We start from the raw sequence: 22,125 nt of genomic DNA on the forward strand, positions 1-22,125 counted from the left end.
GTAAAAATTGCCACACATAATTGATACATAAATCAATTATGTGTGGTTTGAAACAATTTGAAACAACCTGAAACGTATTTTTTCAAGTTGTTCTAACAGGCATGCCATTGTTTATTGCAAGTGTGCATGCAGGCTCACGTGAACGTCAATATTGAATAACTGCAGCATGGCTATCTGGGATGTTATAACTCAAATTGTTGTTTAAGTGGACAAGGTTCAGCAGGATTTCCCTTGATTCTACAATTTTCCTTTCAAACTCATCATCACTGCGAAAGATATTTTCTGATCCATCCCTGCAAATGAAGTGGCTTTGTTGATCATCATTAGGATTATTTGAAAAAAGAACATGACTGGACAACGCAGTTGCATGAGATATTTTGTAAGAGATGTCTCTCTTATGCTCTTCTATACATTGTTCAATAGATCTGTTAGTTTGTCCAAAATAAGGGATATTGCAATTGCACCATAATTTATATACACCTGGATATTTTAGGTTGTGATGAGTAGGTTTTGGATGGCGTTCACGTGAGCCTGCACGCACACTTGCAATAAACAATGGCACGCCTGTTAGAACAACTTGAAAAAATACGTTTTTTTTATGTATCAATTATGTGTGGCAATTTTTACCTGTAATTTTCAGTTTGTTTAGATACTTCAATGTTTATTACTATTCTTTTCCTTTAAGAATACCTGAGGAAGGCTGTAATAAGCCGAAACTAGTCGTATTATTCTTATTAAAATCTTTATAAGTTATCTTCATTTTTAGTCATTAAATCTATGTTTTTAAAAGAAATATATATATATAAAGGGGGGGAGGGGGAAAGAGCACATAATTACTTGCCTTTTTTTTTTATGTTGCTCTCACCCAAAGTTATTTTATAAACCTATAGTACATTTTGTACTGTGGGTGGGTTAAGGAGTTTTTTTTTTTTCTATTTTATTAATTTTTTATTTATTTTTTTACATAGTCTGGAAATCCTGCTCTAGAGACCAAACATAGAACTTTTTCAAGCCATTTCAGGCCTCCAATAAGCAGGATGGTGGTCTCACACCATGCGATGACATTCATCTTCCACCTAAAGATAATCATGAACATCCATGCCCACAGCAGGATTCAAATCTACGGTCTGTTAGTTGGAGAGTGAGTACAATAACCACTTGGCCAACCAGGCCAGCATTTATGGCCTGATCATTCCCAAATCTTGGAAATACCAAGACAGTCAGTCATTCCAATATGTCTGGGAAATGTAGAAGTGCTTCAGCACTCTCTTTAAATAACTGCACAAATCTAAACCTGCACAATGCAAAAGCCGAATATTAGAACAGAAGACACTGTGGTTAGTGTTCACTCCATGCTGCGCAAGGTCAGATTTTTTTTAGATTTATTATTATTGATATAAGATTGGTGTTCTTGTAGTCATTTTTTGACAATGTCCTGTTTGCCCAAAGTATGAGCAGAGGCACTCACACTGAACTTGAAAAACCAAGGAGGAAGAGAAGATTTTATTGATAGGGAAGAATTTTGTAATTAAACTATTTTCAGGTTCTTTGCAATCATCTCTGTGTTGCCGACAATTTATGGGAGAGGTATGTAAGTGTTCAGGATGTGTTTGAACTTCCTTGAGGTAAAGCCATTCTGTAGTAAGATGCATTAGATGGTGCTCAATTCTTGTTGAAAAGTTTGGGAATTGGAGTAGATAACACATTCTCTATTGAGCAGAGATTTGAAGATGCCTATTTTTTTGAGATGGGTAATACACTGAATCTTGGTGTATGTTGCAGCCCGTAAAAGTGGGTTTATGGTGAACAGATGTAGCAAGTATTCTAGAAGGAGCACGAGAAGAATGTCCAGGAATGTAATTTTCCATCGTTTTCTTTTTCTACGGTGAAGTTGATGCCATGGGTGAAGGTCGCTGATTTTGGATGAAAAGGTAGGTAGAGAAGCTTCTGAGTCTGGCCAGATGGCAAACATATCATCCACATATTGTTATCCAAAAGGAAGGTTGAGATTGAATTGAAAAGAATAGTGATTCCTCACAGGCACAGTGCAGAAACAGAGCACCTATAGGAAAGTGACTGAAGGGAGTCTGTGATGGAAGGTTCATCTATTAAGTGGATTGCTTTCTTCTGAATATCATCAAGAATTGATAGTGAGGTCTTGGGTACACTACTCCAAATGTGGGATACTAACTATTCCAAGGTTGGAATACTAATGCAGGATAAATTTGATGTGGCAGTCAATCCAAGAAGAGAAAGCTAATCTTGAAAAGACATTGGGATATTATCAAAAGTGAGAGGGAGTGAGGTAGGATCTTTCTTGTGGGTAATAAGGCAGGCTTGAGTTTTATTCATATTGAAATCTACTAAGTTGTTTTCATCCCATATGAGATTAGTGTTTAAGTCATTGATTATGGAATATCTTGAGGCTTCATCTTTAGAGAACTACAGGGTTTCTTGAATGAGGAAGAGGAATGAAGAGTACTATCTTTGGTATTCATAGGATTTGAAGTCAGTGAGAGAGAGAGGGAGGGGTCATCGATATAAAAGAGGAAGAGCATGAGAGTACAGAACCCAGAGATAGTCCAGCATTAATACTCCAGAAATATTCCAAAATTTTACTTCTCTTACTTTGTTATAGCTTTATTTTTTTAATTTTTTTTTGTATATACTTTATATGTGTACTCCATAAGATGACCGCAAAACAAAAGCTGAAACATTGAGTGTAATAATTTATTTTTTTCAAATGATAGTTTAACCCAGTCTTCTACAATGGAAAAAAAAAGGGAGAGAGGGGCTCCCCATGATTACTGTGCATCTAGTAAAACTAATTTGACACAAATGTATTCAGAGAAAAAGCCAGATGTCAATTATTTGGAGAGAACCAAAAAATTACTTAAATTACTTAATATATTAAATTAGATAATATATTTGGATTTTCTATGAAAAATAAGCATTCAAACAGAATACTCAGACTTAATTCTAAGACCAATTAATCTTGGAATTTCCAAGTTATTAATCAACTCTCATTAGAAGATATAGATATACAGGTATCAGCATCGTCATAATTACTGATCACTCTTGGTATGTATTTTATTAATTTCATCTATTAAGGATGACTTTCTAAATCTACATTTGGTGGGGAGGAGACATTCTTAAGTGAAAGAATTTCTAAGGTTATCCACATTATATGTTAGAGATTTCATCTTCAAAACTGAACTTATTAGCTCCAAAAATGGAAATTTCTGCATTCAAAATAGTCGCAAAAAAAAAAAAAAAAAAAAAAAAAATGGAATTTGTTACTGCCATGATATAATAACCTTTTCAGAGAAATTAATAAAGTTTGAAAAATTGGTGCTTGTTTTTCAGACCTTTCCCTAAACATACTCAACAATATTGACATCAGTATGGATGAAATACACTAGTGTCCAAAAGCTAAAGACGAACTACATTTTTACCTGTATATGAACAAATTTTCATGACTACAGCCAAATGTGCACATAAATTTATTGCCAACATACTAATAAATTATATTAGATACAAAAAGTGTTATAAATTTCATACAAATTAAATTGCAATATGTTTTTGGCAAAAGTTTCAAATTTCCTAAAGACATACTTAAGGAATTAATGTGTAGTGCTTACAGAAAACTATGCAAAGAGACATTTCAGTATAGAATATGTCCACCTCGAATTGTCATGCAGCTCTCACAACGTTCTGCCATGCTTAGCACCAAGTGATTCAGGAGTGCTTGAGGTACACTCCTCCTTCAGAGCAAGGATAACACCTTGTTTGTTTTGTGGAAGGGAATTTCAAGCAGCAATACATTTTCTTATTCATCTCAAAATGTGTTCTATGGGGTTGAGATGTGGAGCGAGTGATGGCCATTCAGTTCAATTAATGTCATCCATAAAAATAAATTCTTCACCTACAGAACCACAAAACAATCAAACATGACCCTTCTTCCAGCACTTGTAGCTCGGTGCACAATGCTTCCCCATACCATGAACCCAACACTGTTATATCTATCCCTTTCAAGAACAATCCTGCAATGGTAAAGAGTTCAACTTTCATGCAAGATCAAGTGTCATCTAGAATTGGAGGAAAGACTAAAATGACTCTCATCTGTAAAGAGTATATTAGCCCATTGGTGTCTTGTCCGATTTTTATGGATACAACACCACTCAAATCATGCTCTATGATGTGCTGTGGATAAAGGGATGTAGACTACAGGCCTTCGGATGTATAGGCCTACTTGTTGCAGATGTCTTGTCACAGTTTGTCAAGATATCCACATACCTGTGCTTGAATGGAGCCAACTTGCAAGCTGACTTGCTGTGGTGTATCAATTACGTTTTGCTGTTATTACCAAAAATCTGTTGTTATATCATCGTAGACTGTGCCATTTTGTTATACTGTATTACATATTTTATACTTCCACTATCCTGCTTTGTCTTTGCTTTCTCTTTACTCAATTATCACGAATGGTCGGCTTCCTTAACTCTCGACTTCTACCATCTACCTGTTTCTACTATACTTTATTTCTCATGCTCTATAGTTGAAGAAATTTGTTTAACGACTGTGCCAGTTAGACTATATACTGAGTGTGAGATTATAAGATCTTAAACCAAAGACAAAGCAGATATCGTTCGTATTCCCTGCATATATATCCTTACTTTAAATGGCTTAAATATAAATCTCATATAAGCTTCTATCTTATGCAGGTTCAAAATTTTTTAGGATAGTGCACTGCCAGAATCAGTCCAATGTGTTGTCCACAAACCATTTAATTAAGTCAAAAGGAACTATTTACAGAATGATTCTCATATATACACAATGTCATTACAATACTCTTACTAGTCTCAATTCCTTCTAACCTAACCTTATATTTCCAAATTCTAAGCTAATTAGTCAGTTAGTTTGTTAGTTAGTTCTAAGCTAATTCATAATCTAGCATAATATAAACTGAATATAAGACATGCTCTGTTTAAGCCTAATTCAACATTAATATACATTATCTCATAAACATAGACATTTGACATACGTTCTTGTTCAGTATTATAATTACTCACAATTCTTGTTCAGACCAGTCTTTCACATTAACCTTTTGTTCACACATAAGTCTTCTTCTTATCTTTCCTTCTGCTTGCTGACTTGATTCTGTTTTTCTGCTAAATTTCGTCCATGTCTGAATTGACTATGCCTTGCCCTGTAGAACCCTTAACATGCACAGCTCCCTTTTGAGACAATCGATACAATATTTCTTGTGTGGTGATGGATCCAGGTAGAAGAGAAATATTGTGAGTTACAATTCCCAACAGCGAATTTGGCATGACGGAGACTCAAATAAGAGAAAGCTTGGTTACCAAATGATGGTAACTTGTTGAACAGCCCTCGATGTCAGATCCTATAAAAGGTCTTGGAGAAGTTTAAAGTAATTACTCAGAAAGGCTACTGAATGAAACAAGAAGGGAAAGAACAGTTGTCGAAAATACACAAGGGATTCATCAGAGGTATACATATTAATAGTTGAGGTGGAAATAGCCATCAAAAACCTGACATATGGAAAATCATCTGAAGTAGATGATATTCAATCAGATATGCTCACATATGGAAATTTAATTTTTTTACAGTGACTGCACAGCATAATTCATCAGGATGGAATAATGCTATTCTAATACCTATCTGTAAAATGGAAAACAAAACTGAATATGAACATTACAGAGGAATTTCCATACTATGTGTTTCAGATAAGATTTATGTAAACATACTTGAAAGAGACTAAGAAAATTTGTGGAAGAGAAACTTGGAAAAGAACAAACTAGTCCTCTGGCCAAACTATTTAGTCACCAGTTTTACTGCTGATACAAATTAAATATGGATACAGACAATAGAATAAGCAAAGTTGGTATGGTGGAGTCAACTGAATACATTTATATGGAAATATTAATTTGAGAGCCGAGTAAAACAGATTATCGAGGACTAGAGACCTTAGCTATGAGATTTCTGAGAAACAAAAAATCAGGGATGTTAACATGTGTGCACTCCTTACCGATCTCCACAAAAGCATTCAAGCTTTCTGATGTTTCTTCTGTGAACTCTCAGGATCACTCTGATAGTAGGGCAGGATTCCCTTGAGAGATTTTATTCTTAGTCTTACTCTGGCTCTTACTAGTTAACAGTCTGTGCCATAGTCTGCACATGGCCAAGTGTGCATATCAAAGCTGCATTTTTCCATTCTGGCAGTATGATATAATCCATCTAGTGACATGACTCACTGATGTTTGATGTCCAAGAATAAACAGGTTAGAGGGTGCTACAAGCAAATTCTAGCTATCTTTCAACCCAGGTGGTTCAATTTCCTAGACCAAACTCACATACTCTTTTCCACTTGTGTATTGAGGTCACTTAGAATGAAGAGATCCTTTTTCTCTCTCTCTCTCTCTCTTCCTGAGCCAGTAGGTCCCAAAAAAGCCAGCAGGTTTGTATAGAATTCCTCACTTTCTTCATAATGCTATCTGTAACAGGGTATAAACCACAACTGTCATGTGTTTAGAATGAGACTCTTTGGTCTAATAGAAAAGTTATCCTACTCCATTTATGAGTTAGTAACCAAGGGATTTTGCCTGACTTTTTTCTCAGCAATCCCTCTCAGAAAATAAATAACTCATGCATTATGAAATGTCACTCTCTATTCCATTTGGTCTCTGTAATTTCTAGGATATCAATGTCAATCCCCCCCCCCCTCCATCTCTATAGTAAGTATCACAAGAACCCATTTGAAGCCCCAGACAATCCAAAGTTAATCCAAAGTGCCTGAAGTTAATCATGTATCTTCTCTTTCCTTCATCTATAGTAATACTATTTATAGTAGAATGTAGCTCCAATTTTCATGCAGAACAGCCAATGCTACATAAGATTCCTTAAAAATCACAATCATGTTATTAAGTTTTGGGGTGAAGTAACTGCTAGAAAAAGTAGTAGAGTTGCAGAGGTCCTTTTCAGAGAATGAGTGAAATTCCCATTTTTCAATAGTGGCTTCTTTATTCAAAGCAATTCTTGTAAGGTTTTCCTTATTTGCCACTTGAGGCATGTACCTTGCATGAGTGAGTTCTCTACATCATTAGCTAGTAGTAAAATATAATTAAAAATTACTAAAGTTAATGGTGACTACAGCAGAAGAAATAAACAGAAAAGATTAGTCATAAGAAACATAAATGATGAATTTATTTTTCTTATGACTAACCTTTTCTGTTTATTTCTAAGTAAGACAAATTATTATTTTTTACTATAACATTTGTTAAAGATGTAAAAGAATTAATAGTTCTTTTACATCTTTTACAGATAAAATTTTTCATAATTTTTTTATTAGTTCTTCTATTTACAGTAGTAAAGAAAAATTAAAAAGTTATGTTAAAAAACAAAATCATGACTGGAAATGGAATTTAGACTTCTTGCTCCCCCCACCACCTTCCCAGCATTACTTACTTTAATATCTATCACTGCTGAAGTATGGGCTTCTATATTCTTTATTTTTAAACCTGAATACTGATTTCTAGAGGATAGCTGCTGTATCTTATGATGGAATTCTGACTCTCCTAGGAATCTATTTGGAATAGTTTGCTCTTTTACAGGTTCTAAACAAAACAAAATAAATAAAAAAAAAGAAAGAAAGAAAATAACAGTTGACAAAAAAGTTTCATAATTTCTGTCAAAACTAGTCACAAAAGGCAATAACCTAGTCTAAACCTGATAAGTTTATGTCTCACTCACAAGTGGTACCTATAGTACATTAAAATAGTAAGTAGGCTTATGGTTTTTTGTTATTATTTTTATATTATTTATTTTTTACATAATCCAGAAACTCTGCTCTGAGACTAGAAATGAAACTTTCTTCAAGCTACTTCAGACCTGCCTCCAGTGGTGGTGGTGCCAGTAGTCTCATTTCCACTTAAAGACATTCACAAATGTTTGGCACTAGAGTGGCTTGAGTGTCTCTAGAGTCGCCATAGCACGTGGCAGGGAATTTGAGCTGTGTTGAAGAAAGTGCTCATTAATTGCAGAATAGTCCGTTTTTTCTACGTTTTTGTAGTGCTAAGTTGTTTTCTGGAATACGAGTGTTTACAAGTTTACAACTTACAAGTTGTTGTCGGATTATTGTGTATTTTGGTTACCAAGAAGATGGGGTCGGAATCTAATGCATAATGGTGGAAGACAAGACGAAGGATAAGTTTTCATTATTTTGTTATTTCATTTCATTTATATCTAGTGTACTAAATGTTCTGTTTGAAATTGTTTGTACTTTTTCTTATAGTTATACTCCCTGATACTTATTTAGTGTTTATTTTTTGACATTAATTAGCGACACTATTTTAAATAATGGCGGCAGCGGCAGTTAAAATTACACATGGTGTATCGCCAAGTTCCCCCTCCCATTTAAGGACTCCATTTTGAGTGTATCATACAGGATTTTGTAGCATGTGGGACTTGCGGAATGTACATGTCCCGGCGATTGTATATGTGGCAGGAGAAAGAAGGGGGGAATGTATATGCACAAAATGCAGGCAATGGGAGGAACTTGGTGATTTACAAATGACCATAACTGACCTCATTGAGTCAGAGACGGGAGATTCTCCACGTAGAGAGAGAGAGAGATGATAGAGGGCGAGAGAAGTATGAATAAAATAATAAGAGTGGAAAGTATGGAAAGGTTGAATGATTCTGAAGTTTCAGGAGATAAGTCTCAATTGGGAGGATGAATGGCAACAAGAATGGCTGACTTACAGAGAGAGAGATAGATGAGCTGAAAGAGCAGAGATGAGAAGTGTGAAAGATGAAATTAAGTGAATGGAAGAGACGAATGCAAGGCGAATCAGAGGAGGAGGAGAGAGAGAGAGTTATGGGAATGAGAGAAGAGGAGAGAATAGGAACAATAGTAGAGGAGAGGGATTGAGAGAGAGTTATGGGAATGGCAGAAGAAGAGAGAATAGGAACAGTATAAGAGAGGAAATGAGAGAGAGTTACAGGAGTATTAGAAGAGGAGAGAATGGGAATGAGAGAGAGTTGTATGAATGATAGAAGAGGTGAGAATGGGATAAGTGGAAGAGAGGGAATGAGTGCCAGATATAGGAATGATAGAAGAGGAAAGAATGGAAACAGCAGGAGAGAACGAATGAGAGGAATGCAAGGGAGCACAGAGACTAGAGATGGAGTGATGTCAGGAAGGCAGGTAAGTAGGAGAGCACAGAGAGAAACTGTTACAAGAGAGAGAGTGAGGGATGCATGTGAGCAATCGAGGAATATGATGATAAGAAATGTAATGTATGGGGACTCAATGATCCGTGGTGTTCAAGATAGGATGCGCAAGGAGCGTTTGCCAGGAGGAACGATAGAAAGTTTGGCTATGGCAATTAAGAGAGGTGAAAGGGTGGATGAGATGATTGCAATGGTGGGAACAAATGACTTGAGTGGTGGTGTGAATAGGGCAGAGAGAGAGATATGAGATACTTGCTTGAGGCTGTACGAAAGAAGACACAGAGAGGAAAGATAGTGTGTGTGTGTGTGCGTGTGTGTTGCCTAGGTATGATAATGTCGAGCTAAGCAGAAGAGCGGTGATATTGAATGGCATAATAGCCAGAATGTGTCAGAAGAGAAAATTCGAATATGTGCATGCTTGGAGTGCGTTTGAGAGCAGAGAGGAATTGTATGCGAGAGACCACCTGCATTTGAATGAAGAAGGATGTAGGCATCTGGAGAGATTGCTGTTCTGAGTCAGTGTGTCCCAGTGTAGATGGTAGCAGGGGTGGCCTCTTGTGGGAATGGGCACTTGGGAGAAGGGGAACAACATCAGGTAACGCTGAGCCCAGTGGAGTCTAGAGGGGATAATGCTGGGTATAGAAACAATGGCATTTTTATGCTTTATACCAATGCCAGGAGTAGCATCAGCCTAGCCAAAGATTATTGGGATCACAGAGACATGGTTGACAGAAGAGGATATAATAACAGGAATAGAAGTTGCTGGGCACAGCATTTTTCAGCAGGATAGGAAGGGAAAGCGTGGTGGTGAAGTATAGCTTATGATAAGTGACGACCTATGTCCTCTAAGAGTGTAGGCTTTGGAAGGCTGTGATACTAATGATTTTGAAAGCATATGGTGTGAGATGGAAGTGGGCAAGACAGGATATTTAGTGGGATGTTGCTACAGACCAAGGAGCACAGATGGTGGGGACCAGGAGATGTTGAGACAGTTGAGCATGGCAAGTGCAAGAAGAATGATTGTTATGGAAGATTTTAACTACAGCAGTATAGATTGGGGAAAGGAAGATGCATGTAGCAATAAGGGAATGGAATTTCTAGAATTCTTGAGGGTCAAATGTCTTAGGCAACATGTAACAGAGGGAACAAGAGGTTCAAGAGTTTTGGATTTGGTTATTGTATCAGAAGAGCTGATAATAACTGAGATGACATCTCTCCCACCAGTTGGAGAGAGTGACCATATGGTTTTAACTTATATGGAAAATGAATAGACATGCAGGAGTATCAAAGAGACGGGAATGTATGTGGAATTATAAAGCAGGTGATTATAATAGTCTTAGATGTCAACTTGGGGAAGTTTCATGGAGGGAGGAATTGGAAGGCCAGGATATCATTAGTGTTTGGGAAATTGTGAAGGAATATTTGTTAGCAGCAACGGTAAGCTGTATTCCACGAGTAAAGAAGAGAGCACAATTTGGAGTAAAGTGGATGACAAACAATATTAAACATGAACTGCATGCAAAAAAGAGGCTATGGAAGAGATATAAGGAGACAGGTGAAGTGAAGATACATGAAAAATATAAGACATAGGCCAGAAGAGTGACTAGTATGGTAAGGAAGGCAAAACTGGAATATGAAAAAAGATTGGCTGTTAGATCCAAGGAAAATCCTAGGGAATTTTTTAGCTATGTGGCCAGTAGGAGGAGAAATGACTGAGGAAGAATGACATTGTGAGATAAAAATGGGAATTAGAGTGACTGATGCAGAGGACATAGTGGAATTGTTCAATGAACACTTTATTGGAGTATTTCATCCTGGAGGAGTCAATTTGAATACTAGAGGTGGAGCAAAATGGTGGAGCAGGTTCGAGGTTTAGAGGTGCAGGAGGAGAGTGTGTTCATCATACTGAGTACTCTGGATGTTAGTAAAGCTGTGGGACTTGATGGTATTTCACCACGAGTTTTGAGAGAATGTGCTAAGGAACTGACAGTGCCCTTGACCAGGCTTTTCAATGAAAGTCTGGCTGCAGGAAAGGTGCCCATGGAATGGAAGGAAGGTAAGATAGTGCCATTGCATAAGGGCGGTGTCTAATTATAGGCCAGTTTATGTGTCATCAGTAGTTAGTAAGATCTTGGAGAAAGTAGTGAGTGACCATATACGGCATTGGGCAGATGAGGTTAATGTTATCAGTGAGAGTCAACATGGATTTGTGAAGGGGCGGTCTTGTTTTAGCAATATGCTAGCCTTTTATGATAACGTTACAACAGCATTAGATGAGGGAAAGGCATATACTGCCATTTTTCTAGACTTAGCAAAGGCATTTGACAGGTTGCCACATGATAAGCTGATATTCAAGTTGCAGCTAATGGGTCTGGATGTCAGATTGGTCAACTGAATTCAGGATTGACTGTCCGATAGGTATCAGAGAGTTGTGTATGGTGGAGCAATATCAAATAGGCAGAAGGTTACAAGTGGGGCTCCACAGGACTCAGTACTGGGACCTATATTGTTTAACCTTTATATTAATGACATTGTCCGTGGATTGCAAGGGGATATTCGGTTGTTTGCAGATGATGCGAAGCTGTGGTAGCCCTGCAAGAGGATTTGAATAAGCTAGATAGATGGGCAAATGAATAGGGGTCAGTTTAATGCAGCAAAATGTAAGGTCTTGAGGTTTGAGACACATCGATGGGACACTGCATACTCTATGGGATGAGATAAACTGGAGGAAGTAGGAGAACAAGAGTTCTGGGTTTGATGATTGATAGAAACCTGAAATTTAGGGGACATACTGCAAAGGTAGTGAAGGTAACGCAGAGGACTGCTGCAATAATGAGAAGGACACTGACCTGCAGAAATAAAATGGTTATCAATCCGTTGTATAAGACTGATCAGACCACACAGTTCCCCAGGATTTGAAGGGGATAAATTAACTGTGGAAAGGGTACAAAGGCAGATAACAAAGATGGTGTCAGGACTGTACAATGTTAGTTATGAGGATCGGCTGAGGGAGTGTCGACTGCGGAGTTTGGTGGATAGAAGGAGGAGGGGTGATATGATTGAGACTTTTAAATTGTTGAGAGGTGGTTAGAGGGTTGACACTGGGGAGTTCTTTTGCTTGGTTGAACAGCAGGAAGGAGTCATGACAAGGAGCCATCCCTGGAAGTTACAAAAGGAAACTGTGAGAAAGAGTGTGAGGAGTGGTTTCTTTGCATGGAGGGTGGTTGAACCATGGAATGCATTGCCTGATGGAGTGGTAAGAGAGCGAGAACAGTCAATGCATTTAAGGAGTGGTATGATAGACTTCGTGTTTCCTAGGAGGGACCTCCCACAATGAGTCTTTTGACGGCATGGAAGCCTGAATAATAATAATAATAATAATAAAAATATTGATGCCTGCAGTTAGATTCAAAACCCACAATCTGAGAGTTTTGAATCAGATAATAGATAACTGTGCATTACTCACTGTGAATAAATAATACATAGACAAAGCTGAAAATATTTAATTAAGATGGATTAATTACAAATGTTTTGATTCACATATGCTGGATCATCGCCAGCGTAAAACAGTTTGAAATCCAAAATATTAAACAACAATGGTATATGGAGAATAGAATCTCTCCATATATGCTGCAATGAGACAGCCAGATAAAAAGAAACTATACTATTAGGATCAGCTGAAGTGTGTGTGTGATTAAAATAAATAAATTATAGAATTAATCAGCATAGTTTTTAATCAAGCAATTTCCCAGATTTTTGGCACAGAGAGTCCATCATTAAGATTGAGATTTGGTTGACGCCAAATTATGGTTGTAAAAGTGAATAATAATTTAATATATCTAAAAAGGTTTCATTGGCCGTAACATTGGGTTTACTAAGAGAAAGTCTTATCAAAGTAGTCTGCTTATATTTAATAACAATGTGTTGGTTCAGATAGACAAGGGAGTAATGAATACATCATGATACTTTTGAACTTTTCCTAGTTCTAACACCCTTGCTAACCACATTCTTGCTCAGTTTCCATGAATGGCCCCTAGTTCTCCCACTACCAGACCTGTTCTGAAAAATTTCCTCTGAATTAATCTTGTAAAAATCCCTCAGTAATTTGAATGTCTCAATCATATCACTCCTTTTCTACCTATCAACCAATTTCTGTAACCCACAAATCTTCAACCTGTTCTCATAAGGTTCATTCCATAGACCAGCTACCATCTTGGTCACTCGCGTCTGGATCCTCTCTGCCTCCTCCCCATCATCAAGAAACCCTGGTGCCCAGAATCTGCGCACAGTAGTCAAGATGAGGTCTTATTAAGGCTCGATAAAAAGAACAATAACCTGTTTGTCTCTGCTCATCAAAGTATTCTCCAGTAACCAAGCGATCTGATGAGCCGATTCAGCCACTTTTTTCTATGTGCCCTCTTAACTTCAACTCCCTATCCACCAACACTCGCAAATCTCTGGCTTTGTCAATTTCCTGGAGTACGGTTCTACCAATGTGGTATATTGCTGATAATCTTTTCAACCCAAAATGCATAGCCCATGTACTTTGGGTTGCCACTTTTGCCACATTCGACATTCATTCTCCTTAGCCTAGTGTGCCAATCTATCCAAATCATCGTGCAAAATTTTTACATCTTATGTATTCACTATTGCTCTACCCAACTTGGCATCATCGGCAAATAACTGAACAGTCCCTCTCAAATCCTTTCCTATATCATTAATGAACAAATTAAATAGCAGTGGCCCAAGAACAGAACCTTGAGGCACACCACTAGTCACAGGCCTTCTTTCGGACTCTACTCCAGAATAAACTACTCTCTGATATCTCACCATCAACCACCCTCCTATCCATCTCACCAACCCTAAATCCATTCCCATATGCTTCAGCTTACTGATTAGAATTCCATGTGGTATCCTTTCAAAAGCCTTTGCAAAGTCCAGCAGTATCACTGTAAACCCATTACCCTTATCGAATTCAGTCATCACTGTATTATAAAAAGTGATCAAGTTACTGAGGCATGATCTACCCTTCATACCCCCCCCCCCCAAACAGTATCCCATGTGATGCTCTTGATCAACTTCTCCAATACCTTGACAACAATTCCTGATTGGTCGGTAATTTGCAACAGCAGTCCTGGAGCCTCCTTTATGCAATGGAGCTATTTCCACCTCTTTCCATCCTCTCGAGACTAACTCAGAGCTGAGACTTAAATTAAACAATATGGTCAAGGGTACTGACAATTCCTTTGCCACTTCACATATGACTCGACCTGGTATACCATCCAATACCACAGATGTATTCACATTAAGATTCTGTAATATGTTATTCACTTCCATTTCATTCACTTCAGTTCCTGTATAAGCCATCAGTTTCCTCAATATTGCAATACCCTGGATGGTATACTCTTGCAAAGTGTTTGCTTAGTAATTCTACTTTTGTCTGCATTGCTAACTTCTTTTCATAATCTGATTTAGCCTTTCTTACCATTTACCCTTATTTACCATTCTGGTCTGGGCTTCATACTGTTCATATGAATGAGGGTCACCTTTCTCCTTAAAATCCCTCTACAACTGTTTCTTTTTTTTTTTTTTTTTGCAGTTCCAGCTTGATGATGATAATCATCCATTTCACTCCCACTTGATCGTGCAACATGACAGAATTTCATGCCATGTGGGACGTTGCCCGGTTAAACAAGCACCTTGTTGTTTTCGCCAGGGAACCAGGGCAAACAGCGAAAAGTCAGCTACTGGAACAAATCCTAAAACACACCCCAACTCAACATCACCAGAGTTCAAGATCAGTACTCTCAACAGAAGCCTGGATAACAAAGAAACGGCGCTGACTGAAGAATTAGATAAGTACCAGTTTGACTTAGTACAGGTGACAAACAAAAAAGACAAAAACTGGTGAGATCTTTCCAAGCAATAAATATAAAATGTTATATTCAGGCAATGACAATCAAGGAAAAAAAGGAGTAGCTATATTATTCAACACTAAATATGAGGCTAATCTTCTTCAATGACAGTGTCTGAAGTAGAATGATGTGAGCAAATATCAGAATGGGGAACTGGACAATGAGACTTATTTGTGTCTGTTGTCCCACAGAAGGTTCTACTAAGGTAGAAGTTGAGGAATTTTTTGACACTTTAGAGAAAGCAACTGACACAATGAAAAATGTAAAGTTGGTTCTTGATGGGAATCTATATAGCAGAGTAGGAAATAATTGTCAGATATACAAAAATGTTTTGGGAAAATTTTGAGAAAAGAGCAAAGCTAATAATAATGGCAAATACCTGTTGGATTTCTACTCAGGACATGGACTGGTTATTATTAATACCATGTTCCAACATAAAAATGTGCACAAATTCACATGGAGAGAAGATGCAAGGAATAAGAAAAGTCCCACTGACTATGTTATTGTTGATAGTGATGTTTTCTCTCTGGTACAGGACACTAAGGTATACAGAGGATTTGAAATTAGAAGTGTTCACCATTTAGTCTTGAGTAGGATAAAATTGAATTTCATACTGAAAAGAAGAAAGTGTAAGAAAGTTTTAAAGCAAATAAAAGTTGAGCAGCTCTCAGATGTGAACTGTAGACTAAAATACACAAACATTATTATTCAAGAAAAAATGAAAGACTTTGTGAACAGAAACCAAACCTTGGAGATTCAGTGTCAAGCCCTGAAGAAAACATTGACTGATTCAGCCAGAGAGGCATGTGGTGTGTTCTGCAAGGATAGAAAACTCAGAACTTCATGGTGGACACAGGAAGTTAAAGAGGCAGTGAAGGAAAGAAGAAAGCATATCAAAAGTTCCTGGCAAATAAGTCAGGCTTGTGCTCTTAGAGAATACAGAGACAAATGTAAGAAAGCTAAACACTGTGTCAAAAAGTCATGGGAAGACTTTGGTAAAAACATAGAAAATAAATATCAAGAAGGTGGCAAGAGATATTCTGGAGGTTGTTGAAGAAGCTCAGAAAAAGAGGAAAGAGTGCTGCAAAAGGAATTAGAGATGATAAAGGTGGCATGAAAACTGGAGAAAAAGATATTCTTGAAGTATGGAGTAAATACTTCGAAATATTGCTAAATGAAACAAGCAGTGAAAGCACAGTGGTAAAAAACACTCGACAGGCATGCAGTCAGGAGTACATAGGCATACTTAAAAATAAAAAAAGCCATCAAAAGTGAAATGTGGAAAGGCAGTAGTAGTTTTAAATCATCTGCTCCAGCAGATGATTTAAAATTATATAGTTTAGTAAAAATAAAAATTTTTAATAATAAAAAGATTTAATAAAAAGAATATCATCTGCTGGAGCAGATGATATTCGACCAGAAATGCTCAAGTATGTAAGTATAAAAGTCTTACAGTGGCTGCACTGCATAGTCAGAAGGCCTGGACAGAAGGACGAATAGAGCTCTTATAGTACCCATATATAAAAAAGGAAATAAAACTGAACGTGAGAATTACAGAGGTATTTCTCTACTGAGAAGTACCTCAGGTAAGATTTATGCAAATATACTTGAGAAACGGTTGAGAAGGACTGTGGAAGAAAATCTGATGAAGAACAAGCCGGATTCAGGCCAAATAGAAGCTGTCAGGATTAGATCTTCACTTTACGACAAATAGTTGAGAAACTGTGGGAATATAACAAAGATCTGTATTTAAGTTTTGTAGATTGGAAAAGGCATATGACAAGGTGCCAAGAGAGAAGCTATTCAAAATGCTCCAGTTATATGGTGTCAGTGGGGCATTATATCAAGCAATATTTAATCTTTATTTGAGTTGTAAGTTAGCAGTTAGAATTGAAGAAATTACAGGAAGATGGTTTAATGTTAAATCTGGTGTGAGACGAGGATGTATATAATCCCCTCTGTTATTCATTATCTATATGGATCATATTATGAAGGAAAGATGGTATTAAACCTGATATCAAAATTGGAGATGTTAATGTCAGCTCTTTGCTTTATGCGGATGATGTTATACTTCTAAATAAATCTGATACAAGTCTGCAAGATTCTCTGACTAAATTGAATAACTGTTGTAATAAGATATGGTGAGCAATAGCATGACAAATTCAATTAAAATAGGCAGAAGCATTGAAAATATCAACTGCATCGTTAATGGAGAACCTATAGAACAAGTAAAACATTTCAGCTACTTAGGCATGATTTTTAGTGAAGATAGTAAATTAAATATGGAAATAGACAACAAAATCAACAAAGCTGGTATGGTAGGAAGTCAACTGAATAAATTTATATTTATTCCAAACACTAAATTAGCTGTATACAAGACAGTGTTCAAACCAATTTTAACTTATGGATCTGAGAGCTGGTCAGAAGTAAAACACTTGACCAAAGACTAGAGACCACAGATATGAGAGTCCTGAGAAAGATTAGGGGCATGAACAGATGGCATCAGTGGCAATATCATATTAAAAACAAGAATATTAGGAAAGAACTTGACATTGTCAGCATCCAGGAATGTGTTAGCAAAACTAATCTCAGGTGGTATGGTCACTTAAACAGAATGGGAAAGGAAAGATTAGCAAAACAAATGTTCTGTAACAGGTTGGCAAGAAAACGACCCAGAGGAAGACCAAGATATAGGTGTATTGATAAGATAAAAAGTGCCTTAGAAGATAGAAATATAAGATCTGACAATGTTGGAGTCTTGACAGGTAACAGATTGATTTGGAGGAAAATTGTAGATAGGAAGTTAATAATGATGTAAATTTTTCATGTAGTATTATCATATCCTGTACACCCCACTGAGGATACATGACAGAAATTTAATGTTGATGATGATGATTGATTTACTCTCCTGACTCTAGGTATGCAGTCAGCCATTACCTCCCTCAAACACTCCTTTACTACTTCCCATGTACTATCAACATCCAGCTCTTGCAGTTTTACATGCCATGGCACTGATCCAAGCCTAAGCTTATCGTACTTACCAGTCCAGTAATTACACATTCACTCTGTCTTAAATGAAAATTCTACATGTTTAGCCAACTTCTAAGTCAAGACCATATGATTACTCTCTCACCAATTGGTGACAATGTGGTCATATTCGTTATAGTCAAATTCTCAAATGCAATTACTAGATTGAACATTCTCAAACTCCTAGTATATTCCATTACATGCTGTCTCAGATAATTATCCCTCAGTAACTGCATAAAATTCATTATCTTCCTCCCATGTGTCCTCTCCTCCTTCCAATCAATGTTACCATAGTTGAAATACCCACAATAATTACCTGTCCTCCACTCCTTGAGTCTATTTGTCGATGCATACTATCTCAATCGTCTATTCCATCCCCTGGTCTACAGCCTGGTCTATTTTCATTATCCTGCAGTCAAACTTCTATTCTCTTTAGCTGCAGTTCATCGGCAATCATCAGTAACACTCCTTTCCCCATTCTTTTCTCTCTATCTTTCCTAAATACACTATACTTTTCACATTCTATCCCACTAACTATATCATCTTCTGTTAGCCATGTCTCACTAATGCCAATAACATTTGGCCGGGATGAACCAACCAAGGGCAAAAATTCTTCCTGCTTGTTCCTAATACTCCTGGAATTAGTTTACATAAAGTGCAAAAGCCACCTAGTCCTACCCCTATCTTGACACCTTATACTAACTATCTGATTCTTTTTTGTTACTCGTGGTAACACAAACTCAGGTTATATTATACACATTCTTACAACTCAACTGCCCCCAATGATGTCTGCGTATCTACTCAACTGCTTCTCCCACCTCAAAAGCTCCAGTTTCCCTGATTCTGAACATCCACTTTCACTTCATTCAGCAACAATTTTTCCAGTCTCCGAACACCAAATCCATTCAGAGTCAAACCATCCTTATCGTACAAGTCCTTTCAGACATCAAACTCCCTTCATACATCCACAAACTCCACACCACTCCTCCTGCATAACCTACGCATAGACTCCTTCGCTATTATGGCCCTTCTTCCCAATTCTGCTCTGTCATGCCATGGCAACAGACTCACCATCTTAACTTTCTCCCTCTTTTCTTTTGCTACTTCTAGTAATTCTTTCAAGTCCTCTCTCATACCATACTTTCTCCTTTTATGTAGTAAGTTGTATGTGGTAAGGAACAGTGAAAAAAAAATTTGAAAGAGTGCTCATAAAAGTTTATGAGCACTCTTCTCCTTCGTTTTCGACAATGAAAAAATGGGCTGCCAAGCTCAAACGTCGCTGAACCATCCTTGAAGGTGATCCACATGAAGGATGTCCAAAAAGAGTAACAACACCAGAAATCATTGATCAATTGCATGATATGGTATTGGATGACAGGCAAGTCAAAGTACATGAAATTGCTGAGACTATAGGCATTTCAAAAGAATGTGTAGCATATATTTTCCATGAAGAATTGCAAATGAAAAAACTTTGTGCAAGATGGGTGCCACGCTTGCTCACAGCAGATCAAAAACGAACTCGCATGAAAATCTCTGAACAACGCTTCGAGTGTTTTAACAAGAATAAAACTGATTTTGTGCATCAATTTATTACTATGGATGAGACTTGGATTCACCATTACATACCAGAATTCAAACAGCAGTCAAAACAGTGGACAGAAGCCAGTTGTTCAGCAGCAAAGAAGAACAAGTCAGTTCGATCAGCAAAAAAGGTCATGGCATCAGTGTTTTGTGATGCTAAAGGCATTTTGTTTATTAATTATATTGAAAAGGGTAAAACAATAACCGGGGAATATTATTCCGATCTTTTAAACAGACTAAGAGAAAAAATTCGTGAGAAAAGACCCGGTTTGTAGAAGGAAAAAAATCATCTTTCATCAGGACAATGCACCTGCCCACAAAGGTGTATTGGCAATGGGAAAATTAAGGGATCTGCACTGTGAAATGTTGGAACATCCACCGTATTCCCCAGATTTGGCTCCCTCTGACTTCTATCTCTTCCCAAAACTAAAACTCTTCCTCTCTGGTCAGTGTTTTTCTTTGAATCCAGAGGTGATTGCAGCTGTAGAGGCGTATTTTGCAGATCTTACTGAGAACAACTACAGGGATGGGATAGTAGAGCTGGGGCATCACTGGAATAAATGTATTAGTCTTAAGGGAGGTTATGTTGAAAATAAAAATAATTTTGAAATTATAAATTTGTTTTTTCATTGTTAGGCCGAGAACTTTTCAGACCACCCTCGTACATAAAAATATACCAATGACACTAGTTATATAGTTTGCTGGAAACAAAACAGATACTCCACCCCAATCAACTGAAACTCAATCATTTCTTCCTGGAAACGCGAAACATTACTTTAACATCCAAATCTGAGCCATTTTCAGACGGTGTACCTAAATCTTAGTTCTGTGAAGCAATCACCAGACCATCACCAGCCCAGTAATTACACATACACTCTGTCTTAACTGAAAATTCTACACATTTAGTCACCTTCCAGGTCAAGACCATATGCTTACTCTCACCAATTGGTGACAACGTGGTCATATTCATTATAGTCAAATTCTCAATGCAATTACTAGATCGAACACTGTCGAACTCCTAGTATATCCATTACATGCTGTCTCAGGTAATTATCCCTCAGTAACTGCATAAAATCCATTACCCTCCTCCTCCCATGTGTCCTCTCCTCCTTCCAATCAATGTTACCACAGTTTGCCGATGCATACTATCTCCATCATCTATTCCATCCCCTGGTCTATAGCAGCACCAAACTGCATATTTTGTTCTGCTGGTCTCAATCTCACATCAGACAGCATCGAAATGTGCTATTTTCATTATCCTGCAGTCAAACTTCTATCCTCTTTGGCTGCAGTTCATCAGCTATCATCAGTAACACTCCTTCCCCCATTCTTTTCTCTCTATCTTTCCTGAACACACTATACCCTTCACATTCTATCCCAAGGTTATATTATATATAACCTTGGGATATATCATCTTCTATATATCATCTTCTGTTAGCCATGAGAGGTAATAAACAGAGAGGTAATAAAATTTGTAATAAAAATACCTATAAAAGAGGTAATAAAAATACCTATAAAACATGGACAAAAAACATTCACACTATATATTTTAATGTCAACTTTTTAATATTCTTTATTTCTATTTTTTTATATAATATTTATTCATTAAATATTTATAACTGCTGATTGTTTCCTTTCAACTTGAATAGTGTATTCTGTTCTCACACAGCTGTGACCAAGACTGAAGTGCTGAAGGGAAAATTACATATGTCGACTTTATTTTTTTTTATTTATTTTTTTTATCATTCCTTATTATGTTCTCATTAAGTTCTTTTAACAAGCGATGTAATATTAAAGGCAATTAATCATTTTTTTACAAGAAATCATCATATATTTTTATAAATATGATCTGACACCTGTTTGAAAAAAAAGTTTCACACAAGTATAAAAATGAAAGGTGCTTACCATTTCCAGAGAGTACTTGAGGTATACATCCATTTATTCTATAAAATTAAAAAAATATATCAAAAAGCAACATAAAGGCCATTTATTCACACTTTCACAATATATTTCTTTTCAAAATCACTCGGTAATAAAAACAGAGAGGTAATAAAATTTGTAGAAAATACCTATAAAACGTGGACAAAAAACATTGAAACATTTTTTAATGTTATGGTCAATTAGATGGATTTGGTAGGTTGATTGATTTATGGTTTCTTAGCAATGATAGCAAAGTCCATACTGTGCCAAATCAAAGGTTACAGCAGTACAAGATATTAATAAACAGATAATTATAAAGGGATAAATCAGTAAATAATTATATATACAAACGTAATTAAAAAACTAAGTTAATCAATGCAGTATCTACATATAAATAAAATTTATAATCAAATGTGATTGTATAAATCAA

General features: G+C 36.7%; 1 protein-coding gene across 2 annotated transcripts in view; it reads right to left on the bottom strand.

Moving 5' to 3' along the window:
• Window positions 1-22,125, bottom strand: part of LOC150097617 (uncharacterized) — a 334,050-nt gene that overhangs the window by 146,318 nt on the left and 165,607 nt on the right. For both annotated transcript variants that reach the window (XM_090407322.1, XM_090407323.1), the window contains exons 10-11: window positions 21,681-21,718; window positions 7,486-7,634 (exon numbers count right to left, since the gene is read on the bottom strand). In XM_090407322.1, coding sequence (XP_090263448.1) covers window positions 7,486-7,634; window positions 21,681-21,718 — 187 coding nt within the window. The remainder of the gene's footprint in view (window positions 1-7,485; window positions 7,635-21,680; window positions 21,719-22,125) is intronic.

This window comes from Typopeltis vanoorti, chromosome 17 (assembly GCF_054136105.1).
Source record: "Typopeltis vanoorti isolate ZY-2024b chromosome 17, IOZ_Tvanoo_1.0, whole genome shotgun sequence".
In the NCBI taxonomy this organism is placed as follows: domain Eukaryota; kingdom Metazoa; phylum Arthropoda; class Arachnida; order Uropygi; family Thelyphonidae; genus Typopeltis; species Typopeltis vanoorti.